Here is a 17,886-nt window from a genome sequence, read left to right as displayed (position 1 = left end):
GATGGTGTTTATTGTCTAAAATATTGTTACACTGAGGATGCCTAACTTATGGCACTCACCTATCTGAAGAGACCTACAACACTTTGAACAAGGAGGAAGGAAGTACCAACCAGTGGCGTAGCCAGACCTGACATTTTGGGTGGGCCCAGAGCTAACATGGGTGGGCACTATGTATATAGGTTATGAGTAGCCTTTCTTGGGATACATACAGAACATAACTAGAATGTTTCCTCTAACAGCTTTCCATAGGAAAAATGTATTCAAATTCTGATAGTACCTCAATAATAGCAACACAAAATCCCTTCACTGCTAGGTACGTTGTGAAGTAACACTATACCCTGCAAAGAAGCTTCTTAGCAGTGGCGTTCCTAGGGGGGCTAGCACGCGGGGCGGATCGCCGATGCACCCCGCCCCCGGGTGCAGCCAAGCCCCCCCCCGATGCAGCGCGGACACCCCCTCCCCCCCCCCCGGCGAAAGGACACCCCCGTGAAGGAACCCCCCCCCCCCCCCCGCCGGGTGCACGCCGCCGGGGGGGGGGGGGGTGCCGCACACGCCAGTCCTCCGTTGTTCCATGCTTCTTCTCTGCCCCGGAACAGGAAGTAACCTGTTCCGGGGCAGAGAAGAAGCATGGAACAACGGAGGACAGGCGCGTGCACCCGGGGCGGACCGCACCCACCGCCCCCCCCTAGGAACGCCACTGCTTCTTAGAGCCTATGCTGCAAACCTTAACACCAATTCTGAATAGGAATACCAGTAACAGTACCTTTAAAAAGGCAGCAGTGAATATGCACAACAGCAATACACATCCCATTGGAATAACCAGACAAGTCAGACTCATAGATCCTCACACAAACCACATGCCAGCAGAATCTCTCACCTGCTCGGTCACAGGTACAACACAGACCAACCTTATCAATTACAAAATAAAGGACCAAAAATTTAAATTTGTCCTGTAGTCCTTCCTTTCCCTACCCTGCCTCCCATCCATCCCAGTGGAGCAGCATCAGCCCTCCCCTACTCTCCCCTACCTCCCCATCCATCCACATAGCCCAGCATCAGTCTTTCCCTTCCTCACCATCCTTCCCGTAGCTAGGCATCAGCCCTATCCTACCCCCATCTCTCCCTATAGCCTCAGCCCTGCCCTACTTCTACCCATCCCCTGCCCTTCCCATTCTCACCCTCCCCCACCCTGAAGCACACCAGCATTAAATATAAAACATTTTGGTTTTTTTAATGTCCTTTGCACTGTAGAGTCCACCCCCACACAGAAACCTGCCTACATTAAATACAAAACTTGTTTTTTTATTTTAACCTGGGCACTGTAGAGCCCACCCTCACCCAGAAACTCATTTTTATTAAAATGTATTGTTGGTGGGTTTCTGGGTGAAGGTGGGCCCTTCACTGAGGAGCACGGGGGGGGGGGGGGGGGGAATGCAAGGCAGGCGACCTGAGAATATCAACAGCCCATACTCATTTTGCAAGGCGATCCTACCTAGTATTTCTTTCCTTCGTTGAGTGTGGGGTTGATTGGTATAAACTCATTCAAAATCGTCCCTAATTACTCTGTTGTCCATGCCTTCCTGCTGGATCCACCAGCACACGACCCCTTCACACTTCTGTCGCCACCAGTATAGCGCACATAATTAGGGCTGGCTGGGCTTTTATATAACTTTCACACACCTAAGAGGTGGTACCAAGGCAGTGGTGTGCTGGTAAAATTTTAACAACAGGCTCTCTCCCCGGGTATAGCCTGCAATTTCTTTTGTTGGGGGGGGGGCGCAGAGGCCCCAGTCTACCTCTGTGCCCCCCCCCCAAATTGCAAGGCTGGCTAAACCCAGGGAGAGAGCCTGGGAGGGGGCAATGCATTACTCTCTCCAGAAAAAAAGAAAGATTTTAAATGCTCCCAGGTTTCAATCTAATTCATGTTTAATGTGGAATAAAATCCCCCCAAAAAGTAAATAGATAGAAACTCTGAATATTGAGCACCTGATTCTCATATGATGTCTGTTTTAGTGGACCTTTTACCAGGAGAAAAAAATGTCTGCAAGTATATAACACATGCTAGGGTGTCCCTGTAACCAGCCCCTCCCTCCAAATGGCACACTAATTACGATTTATAACAAATTACTACTCTACCTATAAAAAGTTATACTTTCTCTATCTCTAGTACATCCGTATGCTGCTGCAGCTGGCTGGTATGTCTTAAAATATAAATAAAATTAAATAAAAATGCTGTCCAACAATTAAGCACAATGTGGTTGCAGCAGCTCTTATCCAATCCGAACTTCTCCGGCTCCCTCCACCCCATCCCCCATCCCAGACTCACACTTTCTGTGGCTCCTCCAGCTCTGTCCTCTCTGGTGACACTGCAGGAGCAGATCGGGAGGGGACCCGCCACCACAGACACCTTCCATCTGGCGTCTGTCTCCGCGCTGCAGCACAGCCAAGAGGTCAAGGCCAAGTGAAAAAGCTGCGATCAGGGGGGCACAGAGACTGTGATCAGGGGGGGACACAGCGTGCCAGTGGTGACTGGCACTAACGGCAACAAGTCAAAAAGGAGCGCAAGCGAGCACACACTCGGCTGCTGCGCGTCACGCGATCAGTTTTTTTTTAAAAGCAGTGATGCTGGTGGTATACATCGGCAGGGAACAGGCTACTTCAGCCAATCCCAGGGGCCTTCCTTCAGCTTGTCCCACCCCGGAGGGTTGAAGAAAGGCCCCGGGATTGGGTGAAACAGCCTGTTCCCTGCCATTCTGACCCGGATTTAAAAATTAAGCAAGTCACAGGTAGGAGAGCTGCTGTTTTTGCTGCCAGTGCCGGCTGCCTACATTTATGTAGCGTAGCTGCGCAGCGGAGGAACTGAAAGCGACTGTAGTCTATCTACCACCTAGAAGATCCTCCTGATTGGAGGATTAGGACAAAGTGGGTGGGCCTGAACCGAGATTGGGTGGACCTGCAACAGAAAAAACCACTATCAAGTTAAAGTTTACTAATTGAAGTGGTGAGATTACCATGTGATCCTCTAGTCAGTATCGATCTGATGTAAGGTAGTGAAAAATACAAATAGACAATAGATGAATGAGGAAGTGGATTAACTCCTAGTGCTATAGCCTGGTGTCTCAAGAGAAGTAAATTCTGAAAATGACTTTGGAAGAAGTCTAAGCAATTATAGAGCATGAAGCTTATGTTAAAGTTATCCCATACAGAGGAATAATTGGAGTATATGCGCAGATATGATTTCCAACTTATAAGAAGAAGTGTGGATGATAACTTGAAAACTGAACTATCAATCCTTTTGTGAAAACGGACTGTGGCTTTAAGAAGAATGACTATTGAATTGTAGTTTCTGGTGATGACTTTTGAGGAACATGAAAATGAGAATTGTATTTCATTTTTAGAAAGTTCAAGATAGATGTAGTTATTCTGTTTAGTGTGAATGGAGTAAGAGTGAGGTGTGAATGTTGGTTTGTGTGAAAAGGTTTTAAAATATGGATAACAAGACCATTATTTGAATTAAATATTTAATAAAGATTGATAATTATATACAACGGTTGTTGAAGAGATTGTATGATATACAAATTACAACCAATTATTATCTAGAATATAACTTTGTTTGAAATTTTAACACAATAGAATAAACCTGGCATGAGAGGAAAACTAGTCAAAAGGCACACTGAATATGGAAATGTTCGGATTCATCTGAGGGTTCTAGGGAAATAAGCGTCCCTTCTCCCCCCCCCCCCCCCCCCAAAAAAAAAAAAAAAAAAAAAAAAATAATGAAATGGCTCAATACATTTCTATAGTAGAAGCAGTTCCAGTTTCTACAGCATAAAATCACAGTTAAGGTGAAATGCAGCAAATTGCTCCTTTCCAACTGCCTCTCCCCATTCTGTTCTCTTCCCTACCCTGAACTGCTTCCACACCCTAAAGCTTACTCCCAAAAGTCCCTCCTCCCCATAAAGCTACACTCAGCAACTCCTCCCCTCCAAAACTTCAGGACTGAAGGAGTAGCCTAATGCAAACCTGACTGGATTGCGGCCCTCAAGGAGTGACATTGAGCACCCCTGCTATATACATACACAAAGGTGTTGGGAAGAATTCCACAAACAATATTTTATGTACATTTACTCCATTTTTTTTTTTAGATTACTGAGTTTTCCTGATTATAGCTCTTTCATTTTGTAAGGTGAAGTTATCCTTCAACCATTGTTGCTCTTTTATCTCTGTTTGTTTCCTGCACTGAGCTGGGCTGATGGTTAAGTGGGTTATAAATGTGCTATTAAATTAAATTATAGAATAGTATGCAGTGTGCAAATTTTAATGAGTGCCAATTAAACACTAATTGGTTGTTAGCACTCAATTATTGATAATTAAGGACTTGTTACTCAATTTGCAGATACATCTTGTGTGCTTGCACAAATTTGAGCTCGTACATCTAGGCACCATATATAGAATCAGGAGGGGGGTATTGTCGTTACACCCCCCTCGTGCCTCAGTGTAAAATGTCCCGAATACTTGAAATTACTTTCAATACTCAGGATCACCTCACCGAGGATGGAGGAGTGGACAGTTCACTAGCCTCACCTCACAATCTCAAAGAAAGTGAGGGGAAAATAAACTAGATTAGGATTTGTCCTGTTTTGGGAAGAACCACACAAAGTTTTCAAATTAAAAATAGTTTTTTTATTCTGTTCAAAATGAGGTAAGTATATATATATTGATTATATATATATAATTGATTATAAAGGTTGATAGAAATATATATATACATATATATATATTTCTTCTATCAACCTTTATAATCAATTGTAATTAAGCTGTAACATTTAGATTCATTAATATTTCTTCCTTTCAAAGATTCCAACGTCCCAAAAATTCAACATAAGCTCAACATTTATGCTTTGGGTCAATACCAAATTTAATTTACAGGTTTTGTTTGGCCTTTCTCTCTTTTTCAGAATCCTCTCTCTGTAATCGATACCAAGAATTCTATCAGATAAGTATCAGTTTTTAACCATTTCCCCTGTTTAACTTCTTCCTCTACTTTTAAGTGTATTTTATTTTTGAGGAATTGATACTTTGTGTTCTCTTTTTGTTTTCTCACAGGACTTCAGTGAAAGCCCCAGGACCCAACTCAGGTAAGTATCTGTCTTTTCTTTGTCCTTTAACCCTGTTGTCATTTAGCTGTAGTTGATTTTGTAGTAGTTTCTTCAGTAATCTTTCTTGCGTGGGGGCCCAGGAGATGCGCTCCGAATCTTCCTTTATACTTGTCTTCACCCTTCACCTCACACTTAAATAAATGAACCGGAAGGAAAACCCTGTCTCCTTAACACTGTGACCACCCCCTAACTAAATGTCATTAATAAATTTTCTTTAAATACACTGAGTCTCAATAAACTATTTAAATAAAAATAAACAAACCCTCACTTTAAAAACCTGTTCTTTACTTGAATTCCCTATGCTATTAGACCCATACACCATGTATACATTGTTGCATTCCATACACATTTTCTGAAATTTTCACACCAAAATTAAATCCCCAATCTATTCTCACTCCTGTCACCTCTTTTCCACACTACCACAACTCAAGCAAGGACACAAGCTTACTTCCTAACACTCAAAATTACTTTCATATATTTTAAAACCCCAAATTACCCTTCATAAGCATCCACTCTCCATACAATACCTTCTCTGTCTCCAGTGGTGTAGCAAGGGCGGGGCGGTGGGGACAGTCCACCCTGGGTGTCAACGGGTGGGGGGGTGCTCCGTCCACACACCCCCCCCCCCCCGCGTGGCACGGCACCCCCCCTCTGGCATGGACCCCCCCCGGCGCAGCGCCTCTCACTCCCCCCATCCGATAGTCCCCACCTACCTATCAGCTGAGCTCCGTGCACCCGGCATCTCGAATCTGCAGCGCTGCTAACTGTAAAAAAAGAAAACCGTCTCGTTGTTGGCCCTTCACTCACTGTGTCCCGCCCTCGAGGAAATAGGAAGTTACATCAGAGGTCAGGACTCAGTGAGTGAAGGGCCAACGACGAGACGGTTTTCTTCTTTTACAGTCAGCAGCGCTGCAGATTCGAGGTGCCCGGTGCACGGAGCTCAGCTGGTAGGCAGTGGGGACTGTCGGGGGAGGGGAGTGAGAGGCGCTGCGTCGGGGGTCCACAGCAGGGGGGGTGCCGTGCCACGCCGGGGGTGGGGCGCCATGTTGCACTGCACCCGGGGGGTGCACGCAGCGGCGATCCGCCCCGGGTGTCAGCCAAGCACGGAACGCCACTGTCTGTCTCCAGTCTCATCAAATCAGCCACTTCAAACTCTTTTTAGCACATTAAAATCTGTTCCTACTCCACTGGCACACAGCAAAAACACCTCCTTTCTCACTCACAGTCACCAAGTGCTCTGCCAACTGCCTGCTTTGCCGTTGCCTAGGAAACGGACCTTTGGCTTGGGGTTCCAAACCCACCTAGCCAATCCAAAGTCCTTCTCAGCATTCCAAACTTTTCTGCTGACCTGCGGAATGTTGGCCAGCCCTGCTACATCTCCATTTTAATTGAAAAATTTCCATAGAAATTAATGGGAAATTAATCAATTAACTAAAATCTCCTAACTTTAATCAAATCACCCCAAATTTTCCATCCTAATTAAACTCGACGCCCCTAATTAAATTATGTTTTTAGAATTTAAAAATACCTATATTTAACATCCGCCCTAACACTTACTTCCCTAACACCCCCTTAAAAATCCCAAAATAATTTAAAACCCACATTAAAAATTCAATTACCTTCCCCTCTACCTGCTACGTCGAATAAAAAAAATGAACCCTTAAGTAACCCCTTTAAATCAACCCCCCCCCCAAAATCACCCTCCAAAAATATTTAAATTTAAAAACTAACCTAGCAGAAAAATTCCCCGACCCCAAATCTGAAAACAAAATTTAAATCCCATTAACCCCTGATTTTTAAAAAATAAAAGAACCAATTTACACATTTTTAAAATAAACTAATCAAAATTCCGGGCCAAAAGACCCCTTACCTCTTTCCTGATTTTCCCCACACGTAATGACTTCCCTCGGATCCGGTCCCGCTGCTCTTCCTTGTAAAACGAAGCCCAAAAACAAAACGACCCCAAAAACCACCATTTTGCTGGAACTCCGGTTAAAAATCAAGGCCCAGGCTTCTAGGCCTCACCAGAGCTCCAGCAAAACGCGTTGGTGCACGCTCCTGATTCGTGCATGAGGCCCGACATCCTCACACCTTTCTCCCGCTCTCTCCTTGCAAGTGGGCCACTCCAATTCCTCCAGCCCTGTCAGGATCCTGGCTCCCTCTCCGTGTCCTCTCAATCACGGAAGATGCCAACCTGTCGCTGCCTCCTTCACTGCACCTCCGGCAGAGGATGGCCCAAACCGAGGCAAAAAACGCCAGCAGTGCCCGGACCACTTTGCCAAGCCCGAAGACTGCCTCCTCTATCCCGCGACGGCCTGAAGACATGCCAGACCACCCAAAACAGTGGCACCACCTCCCGCGGCGTCCCTCCAAGCCCTGCAGCGCCGCATGTCTCCCCAATCTCACCAGCCATTGAATACGAGCCCGACATTACCTGCTCACCTGGACCCCCTCACAATGCACCAGGTCTCCCTGGACTGCCGCCACCTCCTCAACCCGGGCCCAACCTGGCCCCGAAAACACCGAAGACCTCCGGTCCACTTTGGACACCCCAGGTCCGCTCCAAAGTGACCAAGGACGTGCCCAATCGTCCCCGGCCCTCGACACAGCGGTGCTGCCTTGCTGCACTCCTCCTTTGGCGCTCCTTCCTCCATTCACCACCCTCCCGAACTGGACCTCTCCTCCCCGAGCCCTAAACAGCCTGCGCACCCGCAAATCGCGATCGGGCCCCAAACAGGCCCCAACCTACAACCCCTCTTGCCACATCACTCCTGTCTTCCATGCAGCTCGCCAGAGCCCAGACACAACCCAAAATGAGCCCAAAAATTGCCGCTGCTTCCCGCAGCGCATCTTCCCTCCGGCACTCTTCCTCTCGAACGCCTTCTCTCCTAGTGCTCCGGTCACCAGGACACATCCACGGAACAGCCTAAGCAGGCCCAACGATCACCTAGCATCCCGGCCACAACAAGAGAACCACAGTCAGCCCGCAGCCCCCCCCCCCCTCTCAAATGAGCCTCCAGGTGCCCCAGGTAAGTAAAAAAACAAAATTCTTTTTTTCCTCAACCCTAGGTTACATTATATGCCTATGTGCCATCCCATCGTAAGTGCCTTCCTACAAAATTACCTTTAACATGACAATGCCTACCAGGAACTATCAAAGAGATCATAGAAACACTGTGAATATCACCATAAATCATATCAGAGCATGGCTCTATCTGAATAGAGATTCCTGGTAACAATGGCAGGCTTCCCTAGGAGAGGGCTTATTCAAGATTGAATTTCTAGACTTCAGAAGAACTAACTTTGTCAAAATGGGGGAATAATCTCAAGGAAGAGTTAATTGGATGGGAACAGCTGAAGGAAGTAGAACAGCAGTGGGCAAAACTGAAAGGAGCTATTTTAAAGGCGACAAGCCTTTATGTTAGAAAAGTACATAAGAGGAGAAGAAGGTCGCTTTGGTTCTCAAATGTAGTCGCTGAAAAGGTAAGGGAACAAAGGTTTTGACAGAGGTTTCTAAACCTGTCGTGGGAAACCTCCCACCTGATAGATTTTCAATATATCAACAATGAAAATGTGTGAGAGAAATATGCAAATCTATCTCATGAAGATGCATTTGTGGCTATGCTGAAAACATGAATGACTGATGAGCTCCTCAAAGTTTGAATTAGGATGTTTCCCCTTATAATTCAAGAAGAAAAAAAAATTCTCCACAAGAACGAATACCAGACACAGTGAAGGTGATGAATAACATTATATCCACAACACAGTGCAAAATAAATTTTATTGATCGGCAGAATCAACACTCTACACGAATTGTATTTCAGCCATAGGGCCTTCCTCAGGAGTCTATAAATCTACAAACTGACATACTACATAAAAAAGACACACTACATTTTTAAAAATGTATATATTTAAAACATATTTAAAAAGATTGACAATATATACATTTGATCTAAACATCTAAAAGGAAAAAGATGTGAAGAGTGCAAAGAAAAATACAATTAATATTTTGAAAAACGTGACTGATGTAAAAAAAGACTTTATAAAAGAAAACCAATATTCATAATAACAAAACAATTGACATAAGACTTAATGAAACCATTACAATCTATTAAAATGTCTCAAAGTAGTACAGATAGAGACATTTACATAAGTACCTTGAATTTAGGAGATATAAACAAATGTAATAGATAACCAATTCATCAAAATAACAACAGAAATGTATTTTAAATGTCCATAATAGTGACAAACACAAAAAGATTAATAAAATGAAATACAGCGATGTCATAGTGGATACGTAATTATGCAATAGAAAGTGGAAAGGTAAATATACCTCTGCCTGTAAGACTGCCACAGTATCAGCTTTGTTAAGACAAAATGTCACTATAAATTCAATTGTTTTCATTAGGTCTTTTGTATCAATTTGTTTTGTTATTATGAGTATTGATTTTCTTTTATATAGTCTTTTTTTACATCTTTTCAATTCTTGTATACCACTAATATCCCCTTTCCAGGGTTCAGTGCGGTTTACATTCTGGGTGAGACAAAAGCAGATAGTGTGAGGTATGAGAAACATTAGAGACCATTGGTGTAATGCATGAGACTAAAAACATTAAGGCAAGGATAATGGATGATACTAGGAGGTAGAAGTCATGATGGATTGTTATGAACCAGTCTTTGAGAAGAGAAAGGATTTTAGCCTCTTCCTGAAGTTGAGGTATCTGTTTTCTGTTCTGTGAGTCTCTAATACCAGGGCAGCCTGTAGTAACAATCTTCTCAACATCCCCTTTCTTTAATCAGATGAACCCCTGCCCTTTCTTTAATTCAAATTTTTCCTTGCACATATATCGGGTAATTGGTGAGAATCTGGGAACCTAAGACCACATATTGTGTCGCTTTTATCCATGTATGTATGTATGTACTTGTTTGTTTATTTATTAAGATTTGTTTACCACCTTTTTGAAAAAAATTTTTATCCAAGCTGGTGTACAGCAAAAATAAGCTGCACATAGGCAATAGGCAACTTATTCAAATAATACACACTGTGGCTTAGCATATTAATAGGCAGCACAGGAAATAAGGGGAGGCGGAAGTAACACAAGTTTAAGGGTGATTAAGTCAAGAAAAAATAGTAGGTGAAGTCAGAAAAAGTACAGGAAAATGATTTCAGCCAGAGTAGGAATGGATGGGCAGGTCCTGCTACAGTTTGTGTAGTTGGTATTAGTCTTCTTGGACTTATATATCACGCCTAAAATTTCAGTGCCAAAATAAAATTCACTTAGGCATATTCTATAAAGTACGCTTTAATTTAGGCATACTATACAGAATAAGCCTAAATTTCTACATGGTTTATAGAATACGCCACACCAGTCCAGGGGGTGGGGGGGGGGGGGGGGTTGTGTGTGACTAGCTGGTTCGCTTGGTTAAATATATGCTTCGCTTGTTTAAATATATGCTTCTTTTATTCAATTCTTGTTACATAATTCTTGGGAAGGCTGGGAATATTTTTTAGTCTTTTTTCCTTTAACTCTCACCATTCTACCAGCATTTTGCCCTTCAACTTTAACACTGCTTTGAAGTCTGCTGATCAAAGGCCTAAATTAAGTTTAGCAAAGGAAAATTAAATAAATGCATAAACAGACTGCACGTTTCTACTTCCACGATCAGAAGGCAAAAAAAAATCCAACACTACCCCCAAGTGAAGGAAAGAGCAAGAAATAAATTCCTTCTTACCTGTATATGCTGAGCACATTCTTATTAAGCAGCACAAGGAGGAATGAGCTGATGCCATAGAAGAAAGCAGACAGCAGCCGGGCACACTTGGAATGTACTGGCTTTTGGGCATCATGGTTCTCCTTGATGGACATATCCCGACCAGAGAGTGACTAATTCTACCAGCTATTCCTGACACCCTGCTGCACGGCTCTCGGCATGGCTCTGCACCGGCCTCCAGCTCCCAAACAGAGTTCTCTCCTCCTGCCTGTGCCAAAGGGAGTAGCCATGGGTAGGGATGCTCCTCCCTGTCAGGAAGAGAGAACTGCTCCTATACCCAATTTTGTGTCGCACCACAGTCAGTAAAAGCAGTGCAAGTATTTGTGGTGTGTTCAGGGAAACTGGGCAGGTAGAGGTACGGGGGGGGGGGGGGGGGGGAGAAGCAAAGGTTACAGTGTACAGAACACCCCCTCCTGTCCCAAACTGGTGAAATTCACAAAACAGCATCTCCTGAATACCGTGTGCAAACACAGGAAAATAACAACCAGGTGTTAGGTGTCACTTATTACACCAAGAATGTTAAAATTAAATATATATATATATATATATCAAAACTGGCCTAAAACTGTCGCCGAATTTTATTTCACCTTCGTACGTTTCCTCCTCCCCTTTGTGTTCATGGAGCTGCCTCACCCTCTCTCTCTGTATTGCAGAGGAAGGTCGACTTGTGGGAGGAGTTTTACTTGGGTCCAAGAAGGTAAAACTCCTTCAGCCCTGCCAAGTTAAAGAGCCAAAAATCCCAACCCTTAAAAGAGGGGAGGAGACCTGAACTTTTCAGCAAAGAAAAGGGCGTTTGAAGTAAAAGGCAGACTGATACTAGCTTTTGAGAGTTATAGTGCCTTTACTTCATTTATAACATTTAAGGGCAGGCCCAAAACCCAAGGCAAGAAGCAACAAAATTAATAACATGCAATATAACAGATGGCAATCCCAAATCAATAACGTGATCCTCCATCCCCTCCCCCTCAGATCTCACTAATATGCAACCGATGTACTTTTATTTTATATTCTGTTTATACAAAACACAATTCAAAATGCGTTGAAGCAGGAGTTTGTTTCAATGACAACAGACTTTTGTGCTTTCAGTGTGAAAGAACTGTTATATTCAAAAAGTTTTCGTTTCACAAGCCTTCAGGCCCCTTGGCTCAATACTTGTCAGAGTTCCTTTTGCAGCAATTACAGCCATCCATTGTTTGAGAGTAAGTGACTACTTCACTTTCACAGTGAGAGTACAGTTTTTCCCCATTCTTCCTGAACAGCTCTAGCTCTTTCATGTTAAGAACATTTAAGAATTGCCAGCCTGGGTCAGACCAGCCCAGCATCCTGTTTACAACAATGGCCAATCCGGATCACAAGTACCTGGCAGGATGCAAAGAAGTTGCAAGGTTCCATGCTACTTACCACCAGAGATAAGCAGTGCATAAGTACATAAGTGTTGCCATACTGAGACAGACTGAAGGTCCATCAAGCCCATTATCCTGTTTCCAGCAATGGCCAATCCAGATCACAAGTACCTGGCAAGATCCCAAAACAGCACAATACATTTTATGCTGCTTATCCCAGAAATAAAAGTGGATTTTCCCAAGTCCATTTTAATAAAAGTTTATGGATTTGTCTTTTAGGAAGCTATCCAAACCTTTTTTTAAACCTGGCTAAGCTAACTGCTTTTACCAGATTCTCTGGCAACAAATTCCAAAATTTAATTACATGTTGCATGAAGAAATATTTTCTCCGATTCATTTTAAATTTACTACTTTGTAGATTCATTGTGTGCCCCCTAGTCCTAGTATTTTTAAAAAGAGTAAACAAGTGATTCATGTCTATCCATTCCTCTCCACTCATTATTTTATATACCTCTATCAAATCTCCCCTCAGCCATCTTTTCTCCAAGCTGAAGAGCCCAAGCTGTTTCAGCTTTTCCTCATCCCATCCCCTTTATCATTTTTGTTGCCCTTCTCTGTAATTTTTCTAATTCCTCTATATCTTTTTTGAGATGCGGTGACCAGAATTGCACACAGTATTCAAGGTGCGTTTGCACCATGGAGCAATACAAAGGCTTTATAACATCCTCGTTTTTATTTTCCATTCATTTCCTAATAATACCTAACATTCTATTTGCTTTCTTTGCCGCCGCAGCACACTGAGCAGAGGGTTTCAAAATATCGTCACTGGCTTTCCCCAGATTTACCTTAATAACGGTTTATGAAGTTTTCTTCTAGGGATTTGTCCAAGCCATTTTTAAACCCAGGTACATTAACTGCTTTTACTGCATGCTTCGATAATGAATTCCAGAGATTAACTAAATACTGAGGCCCAGATGCTCAAAAGTCAACGCGGGCGCTAGAGGCCATTAGCGCTGTACTTGCATCCACATTTACCTGTGCAGTATGTTCAGAGGCCTGAAGTGCAGGAACAAATGAGTGAACAGAAGAACAGTGCATGCTAATGTAGTCAAGCTCATGTTAATGTGGTCATTTTGTATTCCTCCCCAATGCTCAGAAAAGAGCACCTGAAACAAGACTGCCTTACCGCTGTAAAAAAACACAGGTCAGAGCAGGCATTAGGGTGTTGGAAGAGAGGATTTCTTATGATTCTCATGCTTGTGTCATGATTCTTTCTGCAAAATCTGCTGGGTTTGATTGCTTTTGGAAGCAGATGGAAGCCCATGCAAGCCCTTAAGCGCTGGTCGTGAGAAACAGCAGACCCAAACAAAAGCATGTGTTGGCATCTGTTTCCTGCATCTAAATTTAAAGCGTCCATGCTAAAAACAAAAAAAAATTGCCAAAAGTGAAAACACACCTTGGCATCTATTTGCTGCATCTAAATATAAGCCACCAGTGCCTGCCTCTGCCTTCCACCACTGGTAAGTAATGACCCAGGTCCAGTATCTCCTCCCCCCCCCCCCCAAGTGAGGTCCAGCAATCTCGGCCCTCTCCTCCTCCTCCCCTCCCAACAAGTTCCAGCAATCTCGGCCCCCTCCTGTCCCTCCCCCAAGACCGAGTGCTTCCTGCCTGACAGGCAGCACACAATCTGGTGGGGGGAGGGAGGAGGACAGGAGCAAAGGATGCAGGTCACTCAGTCTGTGGGACTGCTTCATTCTTCCCTCCTGTCCTCCCCCTCCCAGACTGTGTGCTGCCTGCCTGATCTCTGAGTTAGTCACCCTCCTCCCACCGACTGGGTTACAACTACCTCTGGGTGAGTAACCCACTCTCAAATGATCCCCAGTGATTTCTAGGTTACTGGGGCCCCACTCCCTATGGTCCCACAGACCCAACATACAAACCACAAGGATTCTTTATCAGTCCAGACAGGCAGAGTCAACAAACTAAACAAGTGTATTGTCGCACTTGAACAATGAACAAAACAATGTTCAATCAGCAAACAATAACAGCGAAGATGACGCAAAAAAGGAAAAAAATATCCAAAAATAAAAAAGGAACAGTGGAAAATAAAGAATAAAAAGTAAAAATGAAAAATGAAAAATAAAAAGAAGGAACTGCAAAAAACAAAACTGCAAGCAAATAGAAAAAATGAAAAAAAGACGACACAAAAATAATGAAAAAACTAATGAATTTATTAAGGTGATATGACTCGACACAGCTGTGTTTCGGCCCAACTGGCCTGCATCAGGAGTCTAAATAAAACAAATAAATTTAGAACATATCAATTTTGAACAACGTTAATACACATTAAATAATTAATCAATATACAATAAAAGACAAAAATCAAATGAGCTGCAAACATCGATCCATTGCGTTTTCTAAGTGCAATTTTTAGGAAGGAAACCAAGAGAAGACAAATGAAAAAAACAGGAAAAAATACATATTTAAATAAACTAGTCATGTAATTAAAATTACTCATCATTGAATTCTTGTTTGTCAATAAATCTTATATTGTTACTAGTAGATCACAAATATATATTTAAAAAACTTATTACATAAAATGAAATAAATCTAAGAATAATTGTCTGCTTTAATCCACATAATATAAAATATAAAGCGGAATCAACACAACTTCTAATCTTATCAAGATACTAATCGTTATGTATATATGGTTTTTATACTAATTATCGATCGTTTAAATGATAAGATTAGGACCCTTATAGGACTTAGAATGCTGTACAAAGCCATAGTATTCAATCCTTATTTTGAAATAAAGATAGTTTTAATTTTAAAGTTACCTGTTACACCATGTGTATGTTTTCTGGTAATATCAGTATTTCTTTGAAGAGTGTTCTATTAAACGCTCCCTTATTCAAAATCACTCTACCTTTAAAAAGGCTGTGTGCGCGATCTGACAAAAATCTATATGAAAAGGGAAGGAAATATTCAAACCGTAAAGGTTGATATTATCAATCTTACAGTAAAACTTAGAACTCCTTATTCTGAATTGTGTACCGCGTACCGATTGTGTACTGTCTTATACAATATTTTGTTTGTAAAAAATATATTTTGTAACTAAAATACTGCTAGAATGCATCACTAACATGATGTGTGGAACAGGAGAACCGAAAATAAATTAATATACATATAAAGAAAGATCTTATAAACACCACTTGTCACATTATTAAACTAAATGTATCCCTTAAAAAACTGGGACAAAAACATTGTTACGAATTCTATTAAGTAGTTCTATAGTTACCCACATATCGTGTACTGGTCAAATATTATAAGAAGCCAACACACTGGGATCTCCTACATCTGATTTTAACTATCTGAAAAATTACACGGTGTCCATAGTGTATATACATTTTTATACATTTACACAGTGTCCATAGTGTATACACCTTGTAGTTTATTATAACTTCTTACCGTTATGAAAGACTGTGGCTAAAAAATGTGTCTCACTGGAATAGCTGCAAAACAGCATAACATTTGCTGGCAATCACCTGACGTGACGTATAGAGCCTCTTTTATAGAAATATTCAATCTAATGAAAACGTCACAACTAACGTAATGTCCGCATCTTTCAAAGAGATTTCTCCCGCCAAAAGTAAACTGTAACAGATACACGTCACTTCCTGTGTATTGGACAACTTAAATGATGATATTAGCTCAGCTAAACCCACGGATATTAATGAGTATAAATGATGTATTTAAATGAATTCTCCTTCATGTTAAAAATAGAGAGTTAGGAGATATATGGGCAGTCTCATTAAAACCTTTTACCTTAATGAGAATGTATAAATATTCTAAACTTATATGTTATCTCTATTCATTGAACACTTGCATTACTCAGGTCGATCTAGTTTTCTAATCAATAATTAAATGAACGAATTGTTGGTCACAATTTGGATCGGATAATAGTACGCAGACTAATCGCGACAAAAATTGCTCTAATTTACTACTCATTACCTATGTCTGTATTGCTAGTTTTATAATTAACCTTGAAATAAAGGAACAGTGAATGGCTATTGTTGTGAAACGATAATCACCTTACTTAATCAAATACTGTTAATGAAAAATGCCTATGTTTTGATTGCTCTAGTATAATGACTTATCAAAAGAATTGTGTATTGGTCAAGTGACTTCCCACAAGTTGATATGCTCATAATAGCTAAAGATTAAACGTCAAATTTTAAATCACGTTAAAATACTTCATATGTCGTCGTTTATAAAACAGCAAAAATATGAAGATTAGATGACAACTGAAAAATAAAGTTTATAATGAGATCTCTATTCCGAATCTTAATTCAATATACGGAATAATTTTTCTAAATATGTAAAACATATAAAAACATTATTAATTTTGAAATACAATATAGAGTTGTCAATCTAAACACATCTAATCCAGATAGTTAATAAATAATGAATGAAAATTAAAACCAGATAGTAAAATACTTATGTTATTTTCAAATGTAATATCGCATAATAGCGTGTATATAAATTTTGTGTTCTTTCTAACATAAAAAATAACACATGTCAAGAAAGTAATTGGAATAAATTGGACCATATTACTTTATGCATCAAATATTGAAAAATAATTAAAAAATGTATATTAATCATATTGATATAGAATTAACCTCTCGTAAAATTTAAAGTACCTTGTGTTGCGTATATGTATACTAACAGAATAATCTGTGCGATGTAGTTTTAGACTTACGTTTGGATATTCAATGTTATAATTCTGTATCGGTTAAAATTAGAAATTTTGAACAAAAAGGATGTCTAATATCTAAATAAATATATTTTTTTTTTAAAGGTCTTTAACTCAAAGATCAAAATCTGTAAAAATGCTCTACAAAAGCTGTAATTATATTACCGTATATTCAGCTTGTTGGCAATATTCCCTATAATCATATTGAATCAGATGTGAGACCAACACATTCGTTTCTAAACATAACGTAAACAAAAAAAGAGGGGGGGGGGAAAGAAGGAAAAAACTTGTCTCTAATTTACATGAACAATATATTTAAATTTTCATATAATAGTTAATAACTTTAAAATAACTTTATATGACTACAACTGAAACGGGGAGGGAAAAAAAAAAGAGAAACTAGCAATGTATAAAAATGTGAATGATCACACAAACGGAATTAAATCTAGTTCCATGTTAAGACCTTGTGGTGAAACAGTATTCAATTTATAGATGAAACGTTGTTCTTCTCTCAGTAAAATGTTATCTATGTTACCACCTCTCCATTTCTTTTGGATGTGTTTGATTATAAAGAATTTTAAATCATCTATTGTATGTTCTGCCTCGTGCCAGTGGTTAACTAACGGAGCTGTTACAATATTTCTACTTATGCAGGACCTATGTTCTATAATTCTTGTTTTAATCATTCTTTTTGTTTTGCCTACATACAGACGTTCACACGGGCACTTGATTACATATATTACGTGAGTGGTGGTACAATTTGAGGAATGTTTCAACGAAAAAATCTTTTTGGTGACTGGATGTATGAAATTTTGTAAAGTAATACAATGTTTACACACTGTGCATTTCCCACATGGGT

At 40.8% G+C, this 17,886-nt stretch overlaps 1 protein-coding gene across 2 annotated transcripts in view; it reads right to left on the bottom strand.

Moving 5' to 3' along the window:
* Positions 1-11,591, bottom strand: part of SLC35D2 (solute carrier family 35 member D2) — a 216,512-nt gene extending 204,921 nt beyond the window's left edge. Inside the window, exon 1 of one of the 2 annotated variants that reach the window (XM_030193642.1) lies at positions 11,519-11,591. Coding sequence is in view for 1 of the 2 variants with exons in the window: in XM_030193641.1 (XP_030049501.1) it covers positions 10,893-11,026 (134 nt within the window). In the remaining variant the exon portion in view is untranslated. Of the gene's footprint in view, positions 1-10,892; positions 11,149-11,518 lie in introns of those variants that run through there. The other variant, XM_030193641.1, reaches the window with a different exon arrangement.
* Positions 11,592-17,886: the final 6,295 nt, after the last annotated feature.

Source organism: Microcaecilia unicolor, chromosome 2, assembly GCF_901765095.1.
Source record: "Microcaecilia unicolor chromosome 2, aMicUni1.1, whole genome shotgun sequence".
NCBI classification, from domain to species: domain Eukaryota; kingdom Metazoa; phylum Chordata; class Amphibia; order Gymnophiona; family Siphonopidae; genus Microcaecilia; species Microcaecilia unicolor.
The sequence above is the reverse complement of the archived record's forward strand: the minus strand, read 5'-3'. Positions and strand labels throughout refer to the sequence as shown.